General features: G+C 41.0%; 1 protein-coding gene across 1 annotated transcript in view; it reads right to left on the reverse strand.

Annotated features, from left to right (window-relative positions):
* Positions 1–21,321, reverse strand: part of ODAD2 (outer dynein arm docking complex subunit 2) — a 200,311-nt gene that overhangs the window by 56,311 nt on the left and 122,679 nt on the right. The window contains exons 13-17 of the mRNA XM_088447790.1: positions 20,958–21,194; positions 16,974–17,084; positions 8,612–8,766; positions 5,059–5,301; positions 2,323–2,437 (exon numbers count right to left, since the gene is read on the reverse strand). Coding sequence (XP_088303916.1) covers positions 2,323–2,437; positions 5,059–5,301; positions 8,612–8,766; positions 16,974–17,084; positions 20,958–21,194 — 861 coding nt within the window. The remainder of the gene's footprint in view (positions 1–2,322; positions 2,438–5,058; positions 5,302–8,611; positions 8,767–16,973; positions 17,085–20,957; positions 21,195–21,321) is intronic.

Genomic DNA, 21,321 nt, shown 5'->3' on the forward strand with positions numbered 1-21,321 from the left:
TTATATAAGATTATTTTAGGCTAATACAAGAAATATAGATTTGGCACAGGAAAGAAACCTTGGCAGTTGACAACAATGTGGCATATTTAATGAATCTCTTAACAGGCATACTTTTTACATTTGTGGTCAATTGGTTTAATTGGTTTCAGCAAACTTACCAGCTATTCACTTTTATTTTACATTTTATGTGTCTTTTAGCAGTTGAAATGTCTAATTTTAAATACAATATATTGGATAAAGAGCTATAAAGGGCTAAAATACTCTACATTGTTGTATGTACTGGAAATTCTAATTTAACAGTAATGTCAGCTTTTTCTAATTTACATGATCCTAAAAGAGACTTTTTTATTTAAAAAATGTTCAGTAATTTGAGAACAGGCCATCCCAGTTCAATAAGGTATTTCTATTTACATTCTACTTTAGAGATATGCACTATACACAGATGGACACCACAAATGAACAGGTATGATCTTTAAGGTTTCCAAACATATTTTGCAGATGGAAAATAAATATATATTTATTTATTTATAATATAAAAGTTGATTACTTATAAATTAATGAAGAAATAGTTTTTTTTATTCTGACAGCTTCTTTTGAAACAGTAGGGATGTTCATTATTAAAAACATCTTTTTTAAGGGACCCTTTTACATTGGCCCATCAGTCGGGAGTAAAATTCAGTTGGATCACTATGACAGCTGACTTTTCTCATTTACATCACAGTAAACGTTAAATTCTTAGGCCTATATTCAATTTGAGGCAAAAACCCGTTATCACATAATTTTCGCCTGTTTCAATTATCCCGTATTCAATTTCAAAGACTTTTCGTCGGTGTGAAAATCCTTTGCAAAAAAGCGGGGATAATTGTTCTCCACACAATAGGTGGCAAAAAAAAGTGCAGAATTGGGGTTTAGGGGTGCAGGCTTAAAAAACATAGCCTGCACCCCTGGGAATGTCCCCTAAAAGTAATGTGTGTAAAAAAAGTTTCATTTTGGGGGTAAAAAAAAAAATATATGAGGGACAAAATCCTAAAGTAGCGAAATTGATTCCAGAGGGTTTTCCAAATATGCGGCAGGTGTTTTCTTCATTGCGGATGGTAGCGGCAGGTGGATTTTGAAGAATTTTTAAAAATCATTTTATGAACTTAAAAATATGCTTTTAAAAAGGTGCTTTTTCATGTACCCCAGATTTGATGGGCATAGTTATTTCCCCCCCCAAAAATTGCTAAATGCTATTCTTCATCACCTTCTTCAAAGCCACATTTATGCACCTGCCGCGGCTATTTAAAAACCCGACTTCCCTTCAGCAGGCAAAAACAGGGGGAACCCATAGTGATCCCCCATGTCAGCACATCTTTAGGGGGCTTCAAGGATGATTTCCCGAAAATTGACAGGACTTTTCGCCTGTTCCAGTTCCGCCGGGTCCCGTTTTCGCGTCCCAAGAAATTGAATACGGGGATAAGCGGGCACGTGTGCAATACTTTTCCGCCTGGAAAACAGGTGAAGGAAGCGAAAAGTCTGGCAGGCGAAAAGTCCGGACTTTTCGCCTCAAATTGAATACGGGACTAAAGTGGCAAATATACCCCATGGAGTATTTGGACACTTTGGCATTTAATGTGTGCTAAGAGGCAAAAAATTAACATTAGTTGTTGTTCCTTCAGAAAACTCCATTTAACCAGTCCACTGCCTATTAAAGATAGAAATGTGGGAGCATGATTTAGAAAATATTTTTTAATTATATTATAACTATGATATTTTAACACTGCAGAGGACAACTGTCTGATGCTAACCAACCAAAAGGATGTGTGTGTTCCAAAGTGAGCCCAAGAGAACATGTGTGCTAGGATGAAATGTTAATATAGTTTAACGTTAATGTTTACTAAACAAAGAATATACATATAGTAGTGTATACTAAGATGATCTATAAACATTTTTATTATTTGCTACCTTCGGAGTGAAAAACAATATTTAAAGTTCTCTTTTTTGCAGATCTATGGGTTAACTATTTTACAAAGCGAAAAAAATTTGCTGCCACAACGTAAAAATAATAGATAAAAAAAAAAAACAATGTACCAATAAATTGCAATCATCTTATTATCAGTAAGGATGAATAGCTTAACATGATAGAGTGTGAACTTACCCTTTAATACAGGCAGCATTATTTGTATACTATTATTTTTTGCACCATATGTCTGCTAAATGTTATTTTAAAAGTATCTCTCGCAGTAGTTTTGGAACAGTAAGCTAAAGGCATCAGAAGTGATTTTCCACAGTGCTGCATTGCAGTATACGGCTGAGACATGCAAACATGATTATCGTTCTCACCTTCGCATTCTCGATGCAAGGACAGATGGCCCATGCTGCACTTGCTTGAACATCTGGATGAGGATTTTTAAGCAACGACCACAGTAAACGAACTCCATCTAATCGGTCAATTATCCTGTCGCGCGGTGAGGCATTGAAGAAATAAACATCAATTATAGCAAGAGCAATATAAGATTCTGACTGTACAGAACAGTGTTTGGCCAAATAAATTCTGTATGTTGTTTTGTGGATTTAACATAAGATGTTTTCATTAAGACCTTCTAATGTTATGAAGTTCAAATTGGGTTCTGTTCCTTTTTCTTGTGTTACATGGGATATATTTGTAATTTAAGATAGAAACAAGCCAGTTCTTTCCTTAGCTGTGAGGATTTAATGAAATCCAAATATACTCACGTATAAAGACCCAGTCACACTGTAACAAGCAAGCATTTTCCAAAACAAATATTTATTTCATAATGTTAATACTTGAGGAGGATGTGCGTGTTTTATAAATAACATTTCTTTATGTAGTTTCCCATTCTAAGCCGTTGACTGTGCATTGCGGAAAGTAAAAGCATCTGTAATCCTGATACAGCTTTAAACTTCTATACCACAGTGCATCCTTTGTTGGAAGCGTATAATGTCTAACCTGTTTTCCATGTGCTGCCTACTAACATGACGAGCATTAAATACTGTGTTATAATTACTTAAACACGCTCTAATCAAACTATCTTTATGACTAACCGAAGAATGAATTATCATCATGATCATCACCACACCATCTGTCGTGTGTTTATACATCAATCAGAAGGGAGATCATAACTTTGTATCAGAGCCCAGTGGAGGACGTGAAACCAAGCAGCAGGCCAGGCTAAAGCTAATATCCCCTTACAAGCATATCTGTGCATATAGACACAGCAAACCTAAATCTCATTTATAGGGGCTGATTCAGAGCTGGGAGCAAAGTAATAAAGAGGAGTAACTATACACATTGGCAAAACCATGCTGCACTGCAGGTGGGGCAGATGTAAGATGTGCAGAGAGTTTTAGTTTTCTAAGGGGCATCTCCTAGCTCATATCTAAATTGCAGTGTAAAAATAACACTGCCCAGCATTTGTGGGTTACATGCAGAAGCAGCCAGTATTTACCCTGCATGCAAAAATAATAAATGTATTCGCACCCTTTGCAGTGCATTGGTTTGTTCAGGTGCACAATTTTTTTTTTACTTTACTGTTGCTCTCAACTCTGCATCAGGTCTTAAGACAGAGGTTCCCCAGCTCCGCCATTACAGACCAGGTTTTAATGGTATTCTTGTTTGAGTCCAGATGGTTAAATTAAATTAACTGAGGTACTAATTAAGTAATCTGTGCTCAAGCATGGATATCCTTAAAACGTGAACTGGAGTTTGGGTCAGCTTGAAATAGTTCAGCTTAAAGCATACAAAAGAATTTTGTCTGCTACTGAGAACTTTTGCACAAAGCACACCTACTGTCCATAAATACCTTTACTGTACATACAGGAGAGGGTTTTTAATACAGTATGTGTAATTAAAACAGATATAAAAAAATGTATACTATGTAATAATACTGATCGCTTATTTTCTTAAGTGTGATATGTAGAGTGGCAAAGGAGGTAAATAAACAGTATCCTGCATATATAATTGTTATATAGGACACTTTAAGTGATGTCTAGAATTGCCCGTTCAGAGATGTGGCAGGATGACTTCACTAAAAGAGATATCTTTCAGTGTGTACACCCAATATCGCTTGTCAAGCACTACAGAAAGTTCAAGGGAAATCTTTCACCAATACTGTATTGTTCAAACAGCACATCGTCCCATGTATATGCTGCTTAACTCACTTTGGATGTCCTTTAGACATAAACATAAATATGTCTGTGTGTATTTTAGGAAAATAAGACACGTAGGGCCTGATTCATTACGGATCGCAGCTGTGATTAAGCATGCAGCCCCGTTGCCAAATATGGTAATGTCTGCGCTCGCTATGCCATTGCAGCACAACATAAGGGCGCCCACTTCCCCATACACACATCCACAATACCTTGCAAGACTGCGAAACCATCGGTAACATCGAGCACCATCGGAGCCTCAGCACACTTGCACAAGGTCTGACCTTACTCAGAAATTGCTAACCTCAGCGCACGCAGTGAAGCCCAAGCTGTGGCATCGCAGTGGCTAATTTATGCACGCCCCTGTAACAGCGTTCAAAAGCACTGACACGCCTGCGTTTTGCCAACCACCCCAAACGCTAACTTCCTGTCAATCACTCTGCAATGGGTCTCCGTGATCACTGAGATCGCAGTGGTGCTTTCGCATGCACACTGCATGCGCAGAATGCAATAATCGACCATCTGCGTGCGTAATCGCAGTTGCGATCGGTAATGTATCAGGCCCTTAGTTTCTTAAGTATAAGTAAATAGGGAAATGAGGTAGCAAAATAGTATGCAGTGCATACATTGTTTATAATAGGGTACTTTAAGTGACTTACTTTTGATGTGGGTAAAACATCAAAGTAATATGGCTGTGTGCACTGAGTGATTTCTAGTGAGCAGAACTATAAGACACAACAGTTTTTATACTTAGCAATAATTATGTTGCCAGAAAAGATGTGTGCTTCCCTAAATAAAAATGAATGAACGTGTACGAAGTTATGGGTAGTGACAGCATTAAAACAATATGATATAATAAAACTCTTATTAATTCCAATTAGATAAATCAGCTTATATTTCAACACTTACGCCATATTCTCTGGTTCGGATGCACAGGCTCCTACAGCATTGGTAACATTCACCAGCAATGCTTGGTTAGTGCCAGTAAGTAAGTTGACCAAAGGATTTATTCCCCCGCATTTACGGATGATGGCCCGATTTGCAGGTTCCTGGCCACATTCTCCCAGTGCTCCCACAACATTAATGAGGACTTCCTCTGGCTGGCCGGTCAGCAATGTAACCAGGGTTTCTATAACCTTGTATTCCTGAAACCTTTACATATGAAGCAAAAATTACTTAGTAACTGGATAGAATTTATATATGTTATTCTATATCATATCATTCAATATATAGTGTGCTGACATTGCATCAATTCAAATTCAGTCAATAATATACCCATTAGTAAAAATGTAGACATTAGAATTTTCTTGATCTTCCAAATATGATTAATAATAATTACTCCAACAAAGAAAAAATTATTTAGCAATTATAACATAAATTATAATTAAGTAATATTGCTATTATGCATACAGTGCCTGATTCAGACCCGCTCGCAAGCGCTTGAGCGCTCGCGAGCGGGTCGATCGTGTGCTCTGCGCACGCACAGCGGCCGCACTGTGCGTGCGCAAACCCCGGAGCGAGAGAGAAATTCTCTCGCTCTGTGGCTCACTACAAAAGGGGCGGCTGTCGATGTTGATTGACAGCTCGCCCCATTTTGTAGGCGTGGCGGGGGGGTGGCTTCACAAACGGAGGCGTTCCCATATGAATGCCTGTCGTTTGTGGGCGGCCCCACTGACATCACCAGTGATGTCAGTGGGAGAGCTTCCGGCTCTATTAGAGCCAGAAGCTCTCTGGAGCGTGCGGCCACAAGACCCTACCACAAGGGTCTCGTCGCAAGCCCCGATAGTCGCGATGGTCTTGACCATCGCGACCATCATCCTGGCCGCTCGCAATAGCTGTGGGTGGTCACCTACAGCTATGCGAGCAGCCAGGAGGCCGCACAAAAAAAAAAAGAAGCCCTGATGCAGAGCGAGCGCTCTTTCAGAGCGTCCGTCTCTGAATCAGGCCCACAGTACTGTATGTTTAGCAGTTTTAACATATCTGTAATTCATTTTGTTTATTTGGTGAAACAGCATTAGAATGGCATTTCTGTCTTTCTAAATCAGATCCAATATATGACCACCCTAAGGACCTCATTCAGAGGCAGTCGTTAGTTGCAAGCGGTCGCTCTGAATCAGGGCGGCCACTTGCATCCTGAACGGCCGCCTCCTTGTCGATAGTTAAGCTGTGGGTTACCACCCACAGCTTAACGACCAACCAGGTTGATGGTCGTGATGGTGATCACCATCGCGACCATCGGGGCTTACGACCAGACCCTAAGGTTGGGTCTGGGCACTCGTAAGCCCCAGGGAGCTTTCTGGTCTGATGGAGCAAGAAGCTCCCCACTGACATCACTGATGATGTCAGTGCGGCCGCCCACAAAACGGTAGGCGTTCGTAAAGGAACGCCTCAGTTTTGGAAACCACCCCCCCCCGGCCCGCCTACCAAACGGGGGCAGCTGTCGATCAACATCGACAGCCGCCCCTTTGGTAACGAGCTCTGGAGCGACAGAGTTTCTCTGTCGCTCCGGGGCTTGCGCAAGCGCAGTGCGGCCGCTGCATGTGCGCAGGCCAAACCATCGAGTCGGTTACGAGCGCATCGGCGCTCGCTCGCGACTCTGAATGTGGTCCTAAAACATCAGGGCTTTCTCATATCGGAGCTGATTCTGAGTGGGGAGCAAAGCAAAAAAAGGCAAGGAACTTTGCATCTTGGTAAAACCATGTTACTCTGCAGGTGGGGCAGATTATAAATGTGCAGAGATTTAGATTTGGGAGGGACATGTCCAAACTTGCAATGTAAAAATAAAGCTGTCCAGCATTTGTGGGCTACATGCACAAGCAGCCAGTATTTATCCTGAATTCCAAAATACCTAATTGTATTTACACCCCTTGTATTGCAACATGGTTTGTCCAGGTGCAAAGTTACTTGATCTTTTTGCTTTGCTCCCACATCAGAATCAGCCCATTTGTCAACTGTTCTTAAAATGGAAAATTCACAATGTTATAACTGAAAGAAAATGTGAAAAGTAATTTTTCCATATACGGTTGCCACAAAAATATTTCAACTGTCTAAATTATGTGTCCCTTAATATGGATTAATTATTATGATTGCAAGTCCAGCTTTTTGAATGCCTGATATGTGTCTATGATATGTGTATACATGCATCTAATACAGAGCTCATTTAGATCAGAAAAGGAATAGCGATTGTTGGATAAAATGCAGGTTGTTCATTTATGAAATTAGTTACTAAATGGACATTAAAGCATTTGCCACACTAATAGCCCATCCGTGACATTAAAATGTCCCATTGCAACAACATACGGTATGTTACACAGGTGTATGTGGCTGTGTTATGTTTTAGACAGACAGACAGACAGACAGATAGATAGATAGATAGATAGATAGATAGATAGATATTGATGCTTGAATGGTCTGTGATAATAAGGCAAAGTCATGGCTTTAGATCTTCACAGAGTGTTGAGTATCAGAGTATTAGCACGAGGTCTCTGGGAGCTGAAGTCGCAGTTAAAAAAGTGTATTTTTTATATTAAGTAGATTTGTCACATTACTCATAATATATGCCCTGCCCTTTTATGGCATGTCCAGCCTTGCCCCTAGTGCTTAGTGATCAATATGCATCAGATCAGTAGTTGTGAATCTGTTCTTCATGTACTAGTACGTATGTGATGTGTGATGAGGACATTGTGGCTCATCTGTAGTAGGGGACTAATGCTTTGTTTCCAGTGAACCTGTTGGATGGTGTCCTAACAAGTCCTGAAGACGTCTACTGACTCAGGAACCTCCGTGTGCATGCATCAGACATAAAACACTCTATTATTAGGTGTTCGGGGAAATGGCTCCTATGCACATACACGCTTCCAACACCCAGAAGGAAGAACCATAAAATAATCGAGGAACAATTCTGTAAATCTTTAGGGTGTAAACTGATTTGTCTAAGAATGGATTATACCACACCATACATCAGCAGCAGGCCAATTAAATGACATCTGGACTAAGTTGTACAGCAGATGAAGCCTTTCCTCAGCTAATGTGCAGGATAGCAGTAAGTTATGGGCCGATTTGATGATATGTGGAGATATTTGTTGTCCTCGCTCCTTAGCCAGCAGCTGCTTATCACGGAGACTGATCTATAACTTATCCCCTCGGAGACATTCTGATGTATATAACTGCTCCTGAAGGTTGCTTATTGTGTCAATCTGATATTTGCCGTCTCTGCACTTGTTACCTAAGCCAAAGAACTCATTTAAGTTTCCTGCTACTTTCATTATTCATTGATCTTGTCCTCTTCGTTTGAAAAGAAATCCCTCACATTGCTTATGACCTTCTTTCAACTCAACCAGCTGGCCAGTAACGGCCCAGAACAGCTTTTAAATTGAACATTATCACTGTCTGGGTTTTAGATAATGCGAAACACACATCAATGACATTAGAAAATAGACAAAATCAAAATTGTTAGTCATACTTTGTCACATTATCCCGGCTGATGGAACACTTCCAGATGGCTCCGGTCACCGCTGCTAGTAGTTCCTTATTGTCAAACTTGTTAAGCAGCATAGCTAGGGGTTGTAGTCCTCCATACTGTCTAATTAGGTTGCGGGTCTCTTCATCCTCTGCGCACTATACATATAAAACACAGAACAATGTGAAAAACATTCCCCATACCGCACAACAACAACATACATCTTCCAGGAAAAAACATTATCATTTTGTGTTTGCCAATCAACTGCCTAAGTAATAAGATTCGCAGGCTTGGGTAATATGAATTGCCTTATGAGGGGGGAATTGGTGATTATGGTTTGCATGTGGCTGCTGTAGTACTGCCAATACATCTCTGTGCATGTTATCCATTTCATAATACTTAGACATTTAATATGACATCAATTACAAAAAAAACACTGCTGCCACTTGAATTATATATTTTTTTTGTCTAGTTATAAAGACAAAGTGGATGACTTAAACAGAAAAGAATGCTGGCAGCAGACTTAATCATAAAACCTGATGTCATAAACAATACCCAGGCAGTACGAATGGTAAGTACTAAGAAGCAAAGCAATAAAATAAATACAAAAAGCCAGACAAACACGGGAGTATGCTGAACCGCCTGGTGTCTTGGAATAGAAAAAAGAAAAAAAAAAGAAGAGCGAAACTTTGTCGTCACCTAAACCACAACATATGTAAGTTGCAAAGTCAAATAAAAACATAATGTGCGGACATTATTATGGGAGTCATTTAAAAAAAGAGAAAATGAATGAAGGGCATGCCAAATGAGGTGAAGAGAAAAAATGTTTTATTTCCCTTAACAAACATTTTGGTTTGGACCAGAACTGCTGGGAAAAGTAAAAACACAGTTATTTTCGCTGTCTAGTATTCACTGCTTTGGTCCTCTTTGTAATTTTGGTCAAATGTTCCCAAGTACTATATACAATTCTGTTAGACTTGCTTTATAATATGCCTACATAAATATATGGGTATGGGATCTGGTATCTGGGAACCTATTGTTTATAAAGTTCAGAAAACCATAAAGAAATGTAACAGTGAGTAATTATTGCTGTTCATGGATAATGTCATACACAGAGACATGATCACCAAGTGCTTCCTCTGCGGTCACTGTGAGGACCACTGCTAAGCAATACAGTGAGGGGAATGGTCCAGCGCAGGCAATCATTTCACTTTTAGCATTTTTAATAATAATAATAATAATAATAATAATTATATCTATACAGCACTTTTGTCCATTAGGACTCAGTCGCTTTACAGCATCAGAAACAAAGCACAGGGTTTAGTATTACAGAAAGAAAACAAAGCAAAAACAGTCCACATAATGAGTAAGATGGACATAATGCAGGGTTGGTGGAGCCATTTTGTGGAATAACTTCCACGGGTTATATATCCCACTCACAAAGTGTATCAGATGAGGCAGACATTTTTGGCGCGCTACATAGGTTACCCTGGGTGGAATAGGTAACGCTTAAGAGAGATAACACAAAATGGAGAAGTTGCAGCATGCTAAATCTAAGAGCAGGTGCCTTACATAGCCAGCAAATCCAAGAATTTTTCATCCCACCCACAGGCGTACCAGGTGAGGCAGCCATCTTGGGCGCACTACGAAGGTTACAGTGTGTGAGATACCATACAAGGAACAAACACGTGTCAATGAAACACTGAAATCTATAATATATATCGTAAAGCTCTCAGTGGATGCTAGGGATAGAAGGAGGTGTTCCAGGAGAGACGGAGGGGGGAGGGGATGAGAGAGAGGCAGAGGGAGGAAAAAGACAAGGTTCCACGGCAGACAGGAAGGGTCCCAGGAGAGAAAAAAAGAGAGGGAACAAGGTGGCAGGGCATAGTGGAGGGGTCCCAGGAGAGAGAGAGGTCAAGGTGCCAAGGCAGAGAGGACAGAGAAGGAACCCCAGGAGAGACAGAGAGAGAGAAAGGGAGAGAGGGGGGGACAAGGTGCCAGGGTGTCAGGTTGCAGCCTAGGATCGGCCGTTACTCACCCCAGCGCCGGCTTCCTCTGATCCCTCGTGTGGTCAGACGTCAGGTGCGACGTGCTGAAGATTATGCCTAGGGACCATGTTGATGTCCAGGTGCTGCGCTGTGACTTGGTGGCTGCGGTTGCCGTCATGGACACAGCCATGACAGTCTTCATCACCTGACTACCCTTTACCCAATGGTAGCATGGTGGTGGTCAGCTGACGCTGTCCTCTAACGATCTGCTACCTCAGGGTATATAACTAGGCTCCAGACAGCAGGAAGTTGCATGTGCAATGTTGTTTCTACTTGTGTCTACTTGCCGTAACTTCGTTCCAGGTTCCCTTGTTGTTATACCCTCCACCTGCGTGTAACTACAAGTGCCCTCTCTTTGTGCAGCAGTGCGTCAGTAACATCTTGCCTGCGTGCAACTACAAGTGCCATCTCTTTGTGCAGCAGTGCGTCCGTAACATCTTGCCTGAGTGCAACTACAAGTGCCATCTCTTTGTGCAGCAGTGCGCCAGGAAAACCTTGCCTGCGTGCACCACAAGTGTCATCTCCTTGTGCAGCAGTGCGTCATAACACCAAGGTCTGCATATTCTGTACTTCCACTGGGTACCACTACTGAGTCATTCCTCCGTGTTTGTGGAGCATCTATTCCTTTGACTGTATACTCAAGAGTTATTCTCCTGTGCAGATACATTACAAGTGCTTCTTTCTGAAGTATATTACTTAGGCCTATTACCGTTTGTCTCCATTGCCGCAGGTATTAGATACCTGACCAAAGGGCCATGACCTGCCTGCTGGGTGCAGCTTAAACCCATATCCCGCTTGGAGGGGTCACTGGTGAACACCTCCCAGCAGGTTAGACTCCGCGCCTTTGGTCAGGTCTCGTCAACGTCCGATACTTGTGGATGAGGCGATCATACATCCTGGCCCCTCGCCTCCGATTCCTTCCTCAACCTCTGACTTTCATCTCCTTGACAGGAGATCCTTCAGAGCAAGGCATGACACAGAGTAGACAGGGGGGGTCCCAGGAAACAGAGGAGAGGGACAAGGTGGCAGGCAGAGATGAGAGGTCCCAGGAGAGAGAGACAAGGTGGAAGGGCATAGAGGAGGGCTAGCAGGAAAGAGAGAGGAGAGGGAACAGGGTACTAGGGCAGAAAGGAGGAGTCCCAGGAGATAGAGTGAATAAAAAATACAAATCCCGCTGCACAATAGCAAGAAAATGGAACAACAGTTGTAGTCAGGGAAAGATATTGAAAGGCTATGGAAGAGGCAACTGCCTAGGTCGCCTATGCCCAGGGCTGCGATTGGAGAGGAGAGGGGACAAGAGGTAGGGCAGAGAGGAGGGGTCTCAGGAGAGAGAGGAAAGAGGACAAGGTGCCAGGGCAGAGAAGAAGAGTCCCGGAGAGAGTGAGTGAGTGAGTGAGTGAGTGAGTGAGAGAAAGAGTAGACAAGGTGCCAGGGCAGACAGTTGGGATCCCAGGATAGAGAGGAGAGGGGACAGGGTGGCAGACAGAGTAAGGGTCCTAGGAGAGAGAGAAGAGGGGAGGAGATGGCAAGGTAGAGAGGAGAGGTCCCAGGAGAGAGAGCGAGGAAGAGGGGAGGGGGACAAAGTGCTAGGGCAGCGAGGTGGGGTCCCAGGAGAGGGAGAGGGGACAGGATGGCAGACAGAGGAGGGGTCCCAACCAAGAGAGAGAGAGAGAGAAGAGGGGACAAGATGGCAGGGCAAAGAGGAGAGTTCCCAGGAGGGAGAGAGGAAGAGAAAAGAGGGGACAAGGTGGCAGGGCAGAGAGGAAAGGTCCCAGGAGAGTGAGAGGAAGAAAGGAGATTGGACAAGGTACCAGGGCAGGGACTAGAGGGGGGAGATAGTGGGAGACAGGGAAAGGTTACACAAAGGTGATTTAAGATAACCCTGTTTGCGATCCAGCGCATGATGGGTCCAAAATATTACTAAGATAATGTCATAATCAGTTCTAAAGAACTTGTACATCCATTACAATATATAATATACAGTATACAAAAATATTATCTTAATGGTGGGGTACAGGATCCCGGCGGTCAGAATCCCGACAAATGTCTGTAAGTATTATAACCCTTTACTTAACTCTCCCCCTAACCCACCCCTCCCTCAGCCTAAGCGTAACCCTCCCCTCACACAGCCTAACCCTCCCCCTAGTGCCTAACCCTCCCTCTAACCCAAAGTCTCCTCCTGACCCTAATACTTACCTCCACAATCTGTCAGGATTCTAACATTGGGATGCCGCTGTCGGTATTGTGACCGTCGGCATCCTGACTGTTGGGATGCTGACTACATGCCATCTTATGAGTTAATGATGCAATCAGTGTTTTATGTGTTTAATAGTTTATCCTAACATTGCCCTTTCTGCAGGCAATCATCTACATGGCAATGTGAAAAAAGTATGGAGTAGTTTTTTTATGTAATTTAGTATATTTTATGGTAATATGCTCCAATGATAGGAAAAAAATCTATTTAAAAATTGAATTGCCTTGTATAACAATAACCATTGTAGAGGTAGAGGTCTCTTTATGAAAGCAATGAAATCTCTATAGGGTTTTTTCTATTTATTAAAGGAAATTCCCGGCAGGGTCTATAGCTGAATATTTCTGGCGGTAGCCAATGCTATGATTTTCGGGCGATAGCCTATGTAAGAACTTAAGAAGGATTGCAACGGAACAATAATCTTAGCAATATCATCACCACACAATGGTGATAGTTGAGGATTGCATTAAAGGATAAGAAGGGATAAAAAGCTTTAATTAAATAAAACATTTTTTTCCAAAAGTAAAATATTAATAACAAATATTTTTTTCTCCTATTTTTTACTGTTTTTCTTTTAACCTTTTTTTTTGCTTATGAGTTTAATTTCCACAAAAGTGGAACTGACAGTCAGCTTGTGCTTGTGCAGTAGGACCTAGCCCCTTACTGACATAGCAGTAAGAGTCCTCTTACTTCTGCCAGACAGTACTACAGACAAATGATAAATTGCTATTATGACAGATATTCTTTTGCTGCAATAAGCAGTGATTACAAATATCTTATCGATTGCCATGAAATATTAATAAATAAACCACTTTCTTTGTCGATTGTAATCTACTAAATCATCTAATTCTCTTCTCTTATGTAGTTATTTAATATGTTCATAAACATCCAACAGAACTACAATGAACAAATAAGGACTCCCACTAATTGCAATATTAAATATGATTAATATTTACATACAATACACTGTACCTCATAAAAAACATTGGGGCAGATGTATGAAGCTCTGGGAAGTGATAAAGTGGAGAGTGATAAACGACAAACCAATCAGCTCCCAACTGTCATTTTTCAAACACAGCCTGTAACATGACAGTTAGGAGCTGAGTGGCTGGTCATTTTTCACTCTCCACTTTATCACTTCCCAGAGCTTCATACATCTGCCCCATTCTCTAATTCTTGCCACACATTGCGCAGATGCACCATTTACCTTACTTTCCCCACTTCTCTGTACTCCTGGGGTATTATTATTATTAACAGTTTCTTATATAGCGCAGCATATTCCATTGCGCTTTACAATTGGAAACATTAATAGAACAAAATTGGGTAATAACAGACAGATATATAAGCACCTGTGCAAAGTCATTAAGCTGATGTGAGAGACCACCATACTTTTTGTATACAGGTAGGAAGGCCCTGCTTGCAAGCTTACAATCTATAGGGAAATAGGCATTGATGCACAAGGATAGGTGCTATATATTGCATTTTGGTCCAGCCAGAATGCAGAGTTTCTAGGTGGGCTGCATGACTCAGTCACACAGGAATGTCGGGTATCATAGGATGTGAAAGAAAGACAATGTGTGAGGTTATGTGTGGACTGTGAAAGGGGATGTAATTAGATATGGAAGCTATGAAGGTTATGTTGGCGGTTCTGGAATCTGAATAGCTTGCCTGAAGAGATGAGTTTTCAGGGAACGCTTGAAGGATAGGAGACTAGAGGAAAGTCTTATTGTGCGTGATAAGGCATTCCATAGAGTGGGTGCAGCCCGAAGAAAGTCCTGTAACCGTGAATGGGAGCAAGTAATGCGTGGGGATGAGAGACGCAGATCTTGTGCTGAGCGGAGAGGTCAGGTTGGGAGATATTTTGAGATGAGTGAAGAGATGTATGTTGGTGTAATTCAGTTAATGGCCTTATGTGTAAGTAAAAGTATTTCATATTGAATATGGTAGAAAACCGGCAACCAATGGAGGGACTGACAGAGCAGGGCAGCAGACGATGAACGTTTGGCAAGGAAGATAAGCCTAGCAGCTGCATTCATAATGGATTGTAATGGCGATAGCCTGTTTTTGGGAAGACCAGTGGGGAGACTATTGCAATAGTCAATGCGGGAAATAATGAGTGCATGGATTAGAGTTTTTGCTGTGTCTTGTGTGAGATATGATCTAATTTTTTAATATGTTTTTCAGACGTATGTAACATGATTTTGAGACAGATTGATTGTGGGAAACAAAGGACAGTTCAGAGTCAAGGATGTCACCTAGGCAGCGAGCTTGTGGGGCAGGGTGGATTGTCGAGTTATCAACAGTGATAGAGAGATCAGGTTGGTAACTGTTATTAAACCAGTAGAAATATAATTAATTCTGTTTTAGAAATATTAAGTTTCAGGTGGCGAGATGATATCCAAGATGAAATGGCATAAAGACATTCAGTGACACGGACCAATACAGATGTTGATAAATCTGGGGAGAATACTGTAGGTAGATTTGAGTATCATCGCATACAGATGGTACTGAAATCCAAGCGGGGTAAATTTACTAACCGTCAGTTTTGCATCTGTTTCAAAACTGACTGAAGCCAATGGGCATATATACAGCGTGTTTGTGTCTACAAAATGTTTACTGGAACTGAGAAGTCTGCAATATACGGGACCTGTGAAGTATACGAAAAGTGTACAGTATGCAGTCTAAGGTACACATGACCTGTGCAATCTACAGTATATGGGAACTGTGCAATCTACAGTATACGAGAACTGTGCAATCTACAGTATACGAGAATTGTGCAATCTACAATATACTGGAACTGTGCAATCTACAGTACACCAGAACTGTGCAATCTACAGAATACCAGAACTGTGCAATCTACAGTATACTGGAACTGTGCAATCTACAGTACTGTGCAGTATACTGTAACTGTGCAATCTGCAGATATGGGAACTCTGCAGTTAACAGTACATGGAAACTCTACAGTTTACAGTACATGAGAACAGTCTACAGTATATGGGAACTGTGCAGTCTACAGTACATGGGAATTGTGCAGTTTACACTGTACAGGAACTATGCAGTATTGGGGAACTGTGCTGTCTGCAGCATACCAAAATTGTGCAATCTACAGTATACTGGAGCTGTTCAGACTACAGCATATGGGAACTATGCAGTCTATAATTTATGGGACCTGTGTAATCTACAGTACATGGGAACTGTGCAGTCTACAGTACATGGGAACTGTGCAGGCTACAGTACATGAGAACTGTGCAGGCTACAGAAAATAAGAACTTTGAAGTCTAAAGTACATGAGAACAGTGCAGTCTACAGTACATGGGAACTGAGAATTTTATAGTATACAGGAACTGTGCAGTCTACAGTATTTGGAACCTGTGTAGTCTATAGTATATGGAACTTGTGCAATTTACAGTATATGAGAACTGTGAAGTTGACAGTATGTGCGAACTGTGCAGTCTACAGTATTTGGGACCTGTGCCATCAATCAGTTCACAGGTCTTAATGGCAACAATATTACTAGACTTGTCAATAACATAAAGTTTAGATGTCTATCTCTTCTTTTGGACCAAATTCAGTTTGGTCAAAGAAAATTAATTAAATCTGTTTTTTATCAGATGACAGAGTTTAAAGCAAGAATAGACAATCCCAGAAATGCAGGTTTTGACTATTTGGATTAGGCCCACATTCTATTTCATTCTTATACTCTGTCGCTGGCCCTATCCAACAGTGTAGGGTTTCAGCACCTGGTTTGGTAAAAACACTGTTTCCCAGTCATACATAACCATAGTCCTTAGAACTAGAATCCTAAGGGTAAATTTACTAAGATGGAAGTTCTATTAAGAAGTGATGTTGCCCATAGGAACCAATCAGATTCTACTTCTCATTAATCTAGCACATTCTAGAAGATAATACCTGGAATCTGATTGGTTGCTATGGGTAACATCACTTCTTAATAGAACTCCCATCTTAGTAAATTTACCCCCTAGTCACTTATGCTTAGAAATGGAGGAGAAAATAAATATTAAGAAATAATACTTACACAAAAAGTAATGTAAACCAGCATATTTACCTTAAATATAGCACTAGCACAATGCATCTGCAGCTCTTGATTTTCACTGTTTAGGTTCTTCACAAGATCCTCAATCATCTTTTCTGTCTTAATTGCAAGTCTATAACTTGGCTGAAAAAATAGTACACAAATAAATAAATTAACATGTGCCAGATTTTAAAGGGATTTTTCATTTCTTTTCATTGGCTTACATATGACCTCCTGAAATATTAACTAAATATATTGCTTTATCTTTCTGTTTTTTTGTCTCTATTTTTTCCAAGGCCTTTATTTATCACAAGAAGTTATTTTGTGTTACCCTTGTATACAACATAGAACTGCTCTATAAACACAATTATAACCAATGTGCTAAGCAGAGCTGATCTGTTCTTGACCCATGTTCACCACCAATAAATAACTGTGACAAAAAAGGAAAACAAAGTCACACAACTAAAGCAATGATTTATCATAATACAAGTTGGAGATGGACAATAAAATCAATGACTACAATTGTCTGAAGGTGGACAAACCCTTTAATTTAGCGCGTGCGCGCGCGCTTGTGTGTGTGTAATGTGATTTTTGTATAACAAACATACAGTAAATGTTTCAATAGTAATACTAGATTAAAACAAAGTTGCTTCTAACTACATGGTATCATTAAATGTTTTTAGAATTTAACAAAAAAGTTATTATGCTTTACATTATGCATATTGTTTTTTAGAAAGCTGGGAGGAGCATATTTATTTTACAGTTTCACTTTTATTTTCTACTAATTTATTATAAATTATAAATTCACTGGAAAGTTATTATTTCAATTAACCGTTTTTGTTATTTTCAAAATTAGTTTATAGTTAAGTCTAAATAATATAGAAAAGTCATAAAAATATATCATTTACAAAAATATATTATCTTAAAGTATTAAACAGAGTTTAATATTAGATAAGAAAAAAAACTAGAATCACTGTGTCTTATGTGCTATCAATTTACAAAGCTTAATAAAACGGATTTGCCTGAATTTGCCCAATTTTTCGAAATGCATCTAAGGTTTACACCATCATGCTGTTTTACTTATTTAAGTAACAAGCAAAAGGTTAATAATAAGACCATAAAAATTAGATGGTAACATTATAACTAAGTATTCCGTAATAAACACTAATGGAGGATTTAACAGACGACGTTTCAATTAGTTTTTGCACAGATGTTTTAGCCTAGCGTATCAAGGGACATTAATCTTCCGATACGATTTGCAATATTTGAAACTTATGTGAAAAACAGAATAATGGTTACTTAATGTAAAATGTACTATTTTCATTTTATGCTCTTCTAGGGGAAGAGAAGTCAAAAACATAAAAATATAAAAACCGCAATTATACTGCTAGACTCATGCCAAGATAAAAGGACCAATAGGTCAGGTTTTCACTAGAAATTATACTATAATAATATTATGAATATAAACTTTAGGAAAGTTTTAAAATATATGCTCCCATCTGACCTCTTTAATCAAATTTAACTTTCCTGTGTTTGCTAACCTGTTTAAAATTACTCTTTAGTCCACTATATGTTTTGGTTAATAGTTAAAATTCTTATAAAGAATACCTTTAGCATGTGGTTTAAATGTAATGTAACAGCCTTACCTGTTTTTGATAAATAGAGACTTGCTTGAATTTACAATTTATTTTATATATTTTAAACATTTAACGTAATAGAAAAAATGATATAATGTGTCAGCTTACAGTAATACAGGAAAATGCTAACAGTGTTGGACACTTCATTTCTTTTGAAACTTTGGCCCTCATTCAGACCCACTCGCGAGCGGCTGTCCGCTCGCAAGTGGGTCGATGGTCCGCACTGCGCATGCGCACGACGGAGGGAGCTCCGTCGTGCGCATGCGCGAGACGCGACGAGCGAAGGACTTTCCTTCGCTCGGAGTGTCTCATCAAAGGGGGCGTGCTGTCGATGTTGACTGACAGCACACCCCCTTTGGTGGGCGTGCCGGGGGCGTGCCTGCCAGATGGAGGCGTTCCCAAGGGAACGCCTACCGTCTGAAGCCGGCCCCACTGACATCACTAGTGATGTCAGTGGGAGTGATTTTGGCTCTGATAGAGCCAAAATCACTCCTGGCCTTGCGGTTGAAAAACTCAACCGCAGGCTTTTGCTCGCAGTTTCGATGGCATCGCGACCATCATCCTGCACGCTCGTATATGCTGTGGGTGGTGACCCACAGCTATACGAGCGTCCAGGAGGACGCTCCATATTAATGGAGGTGGGCCCTGATTCAGAGCGAGCGCTCTGGTTAGAGCGTCCGGCTCTAGGCCAGGAGTGATTTTGGCTCTATCAGAGCCAAAATCACTCCCACTGACATCACTAGTGATGTCAGTGAGGCCGGCTTCAGATGGTAGGCGTTCTCTTGGGAACGCCTCCGTCTGGCAGGCATGCCCCCGGCACGCCCACCAAAGGGGGCGTGCTGTCAGTCAACATCGACAGCATGCCCCCTTTGATGAGACACTCCGAGCGAAGGAAAGTCCTTCGCTCGTCGGGTCTCGCGCATGCGCACGACGGAGCTCCCTCCGTCGTGCGCATGCGCAGTGCGGACCATCGACCCACTTGCGAGCGGACAGCCGCTCGCGAGTGGGTCTGAATGAGGGCCTTTGTGCCAAAAAAATGCAAATAGTTTAAAGTTGATAAAAACTGAAACACTGAATAGCTGTGCAATGTAATTAAAATAAACAGAAATTAACTAATCTACTCTGCAAATAATCTATTCAAATGGCACACCTATATAAAAATAGACTAATATTAACAGTTGACAAACAATTTGCAAAAGTTTTATGTTTTAAATAGAGCCTAAAGTTTTTCTTCACTCGCATTTATCCACGAAGATCATGCCAAGAGAGATATGAAGGAAGAGGAAATTATGTCTCATGCCAATGTGGAAAAATGAACTACAGTATATTACATTCCCTTAAATGTAGGAACAGCTTGGGTATACCATTTTGTTACATGATGCCATATTTTTGTGAACGTACATTCCAGTATCATTAGAAACTGATTTTAATTATTAAACTGTTAAATGATGTTTGCTATAGTATAATAAATCCCTCCATTACCTATTTGTGTGGCAAACTTTTTAAAAAATAGACAATATAAGCAAATGATTTCCAATGTAACTGAACGTTGTTTGCTTTCTATACAGCACGATATAAATGGTGTGTAGAGGTTTCATCACTTCAATATTCAGCATTATGAATATATGAGTTATATGCCCTATAATGGAATCAGTATGATTTACCGCCGACAGCAGAAGCCCGGCAGGGGTGAAGATCCCGTAGCTGCAAAGGTAAGTAGAAACTAACCTATTTTTACCCCTAACCCTAACCCTCTTTTAGGGGTGCCTAACCCTCCCCCACAAGTGCCTAACCCTAACCTCCCTCTAAGTGCCTAAACCTAAACCCCTCCTTCCCTGCAGCCTAACCCTAAGTCTCCCGGGGGGGTGCCTAACCCTAACCTCCCCCCGGGGGTGCCTAACCCTAACCCCCCCTTCCCCTAGTCTAACCCTAACCTCCCAGGGGGTGCCTAACCCTAAGTCCCCCCCGGGAGCCCCTAACCCAACCCCCCTCGCGCGCTTCTGTTCGCACCCGGCCTACCTTCGATCGGTAAGCCGGGTGCTCGGCGTAGGTCTAATAACAGGCATCGGGATTTCGACGCCTGTCATTTGTACCTTGCCGTGATTAGACAGTCGGGAAGCCTGTGGTCGGGATTTCGTCCGTAGGCTTCCCGACTGCTTTCCCCTATAATATACTGTACGTAATTGCATCATGGATTCTGCAAATACCTAACGTCACCTTCTAGTCAAATTTAGTGAGTAGGACAAATGTTTGCATGACACAACCCTGCTCCTTTTATATGGGCATGAAACTGGATGATGACAGAATAACATTGAAATCTATGTAATGTATTGCCTCTTATATAAAAGACGTCTATCTACAGACAGGAGCAGGTACTTGCCTCTGAAGCACATTCCTGCAAAGTGCCCACAACAGGTATGAGCATGTTTGAATGCGGAGATTTCAGCAGTCTGGCCAGCAATGGGATTCCTCCAGCTCTCCGTATTGCTTCTTTATTCCTTGTGCTTTTAGAACAGCTCCATAGAGCCAACGCTCCGCAGCGAGCTACCTCAATATCCTTCTCTTGTTCCGCTGTCAGGTTGGATGATCGCATGGGAACACAGTCCAACAGTCCAACCTTAATAAAAACATTTAGAGACAAGCAATAACAGTGGCTGCACAAAACTTATATTCACTTAATCACAATTATGAAAAGAATTGTGTCATTTATTTGTTTATGGAAAAGAACATTACAGTAAGTGCAA

Source organism: Taudactylus pleione, unplaced genomic scaffold (genome assembly GCF_031769625.1).
Source record: "Taudactylus pleione unplaced genomic scaffold, aTauple2 ptg000439l, whole genome shotgun sequence".
Taxonomy (NCBI): domain Eukaryota; kingdom Metazoa; phylum Chordata; class Amphibia; order Anura; family Myobatrachidae; genus Taudactylus; species Taudactylus pleione.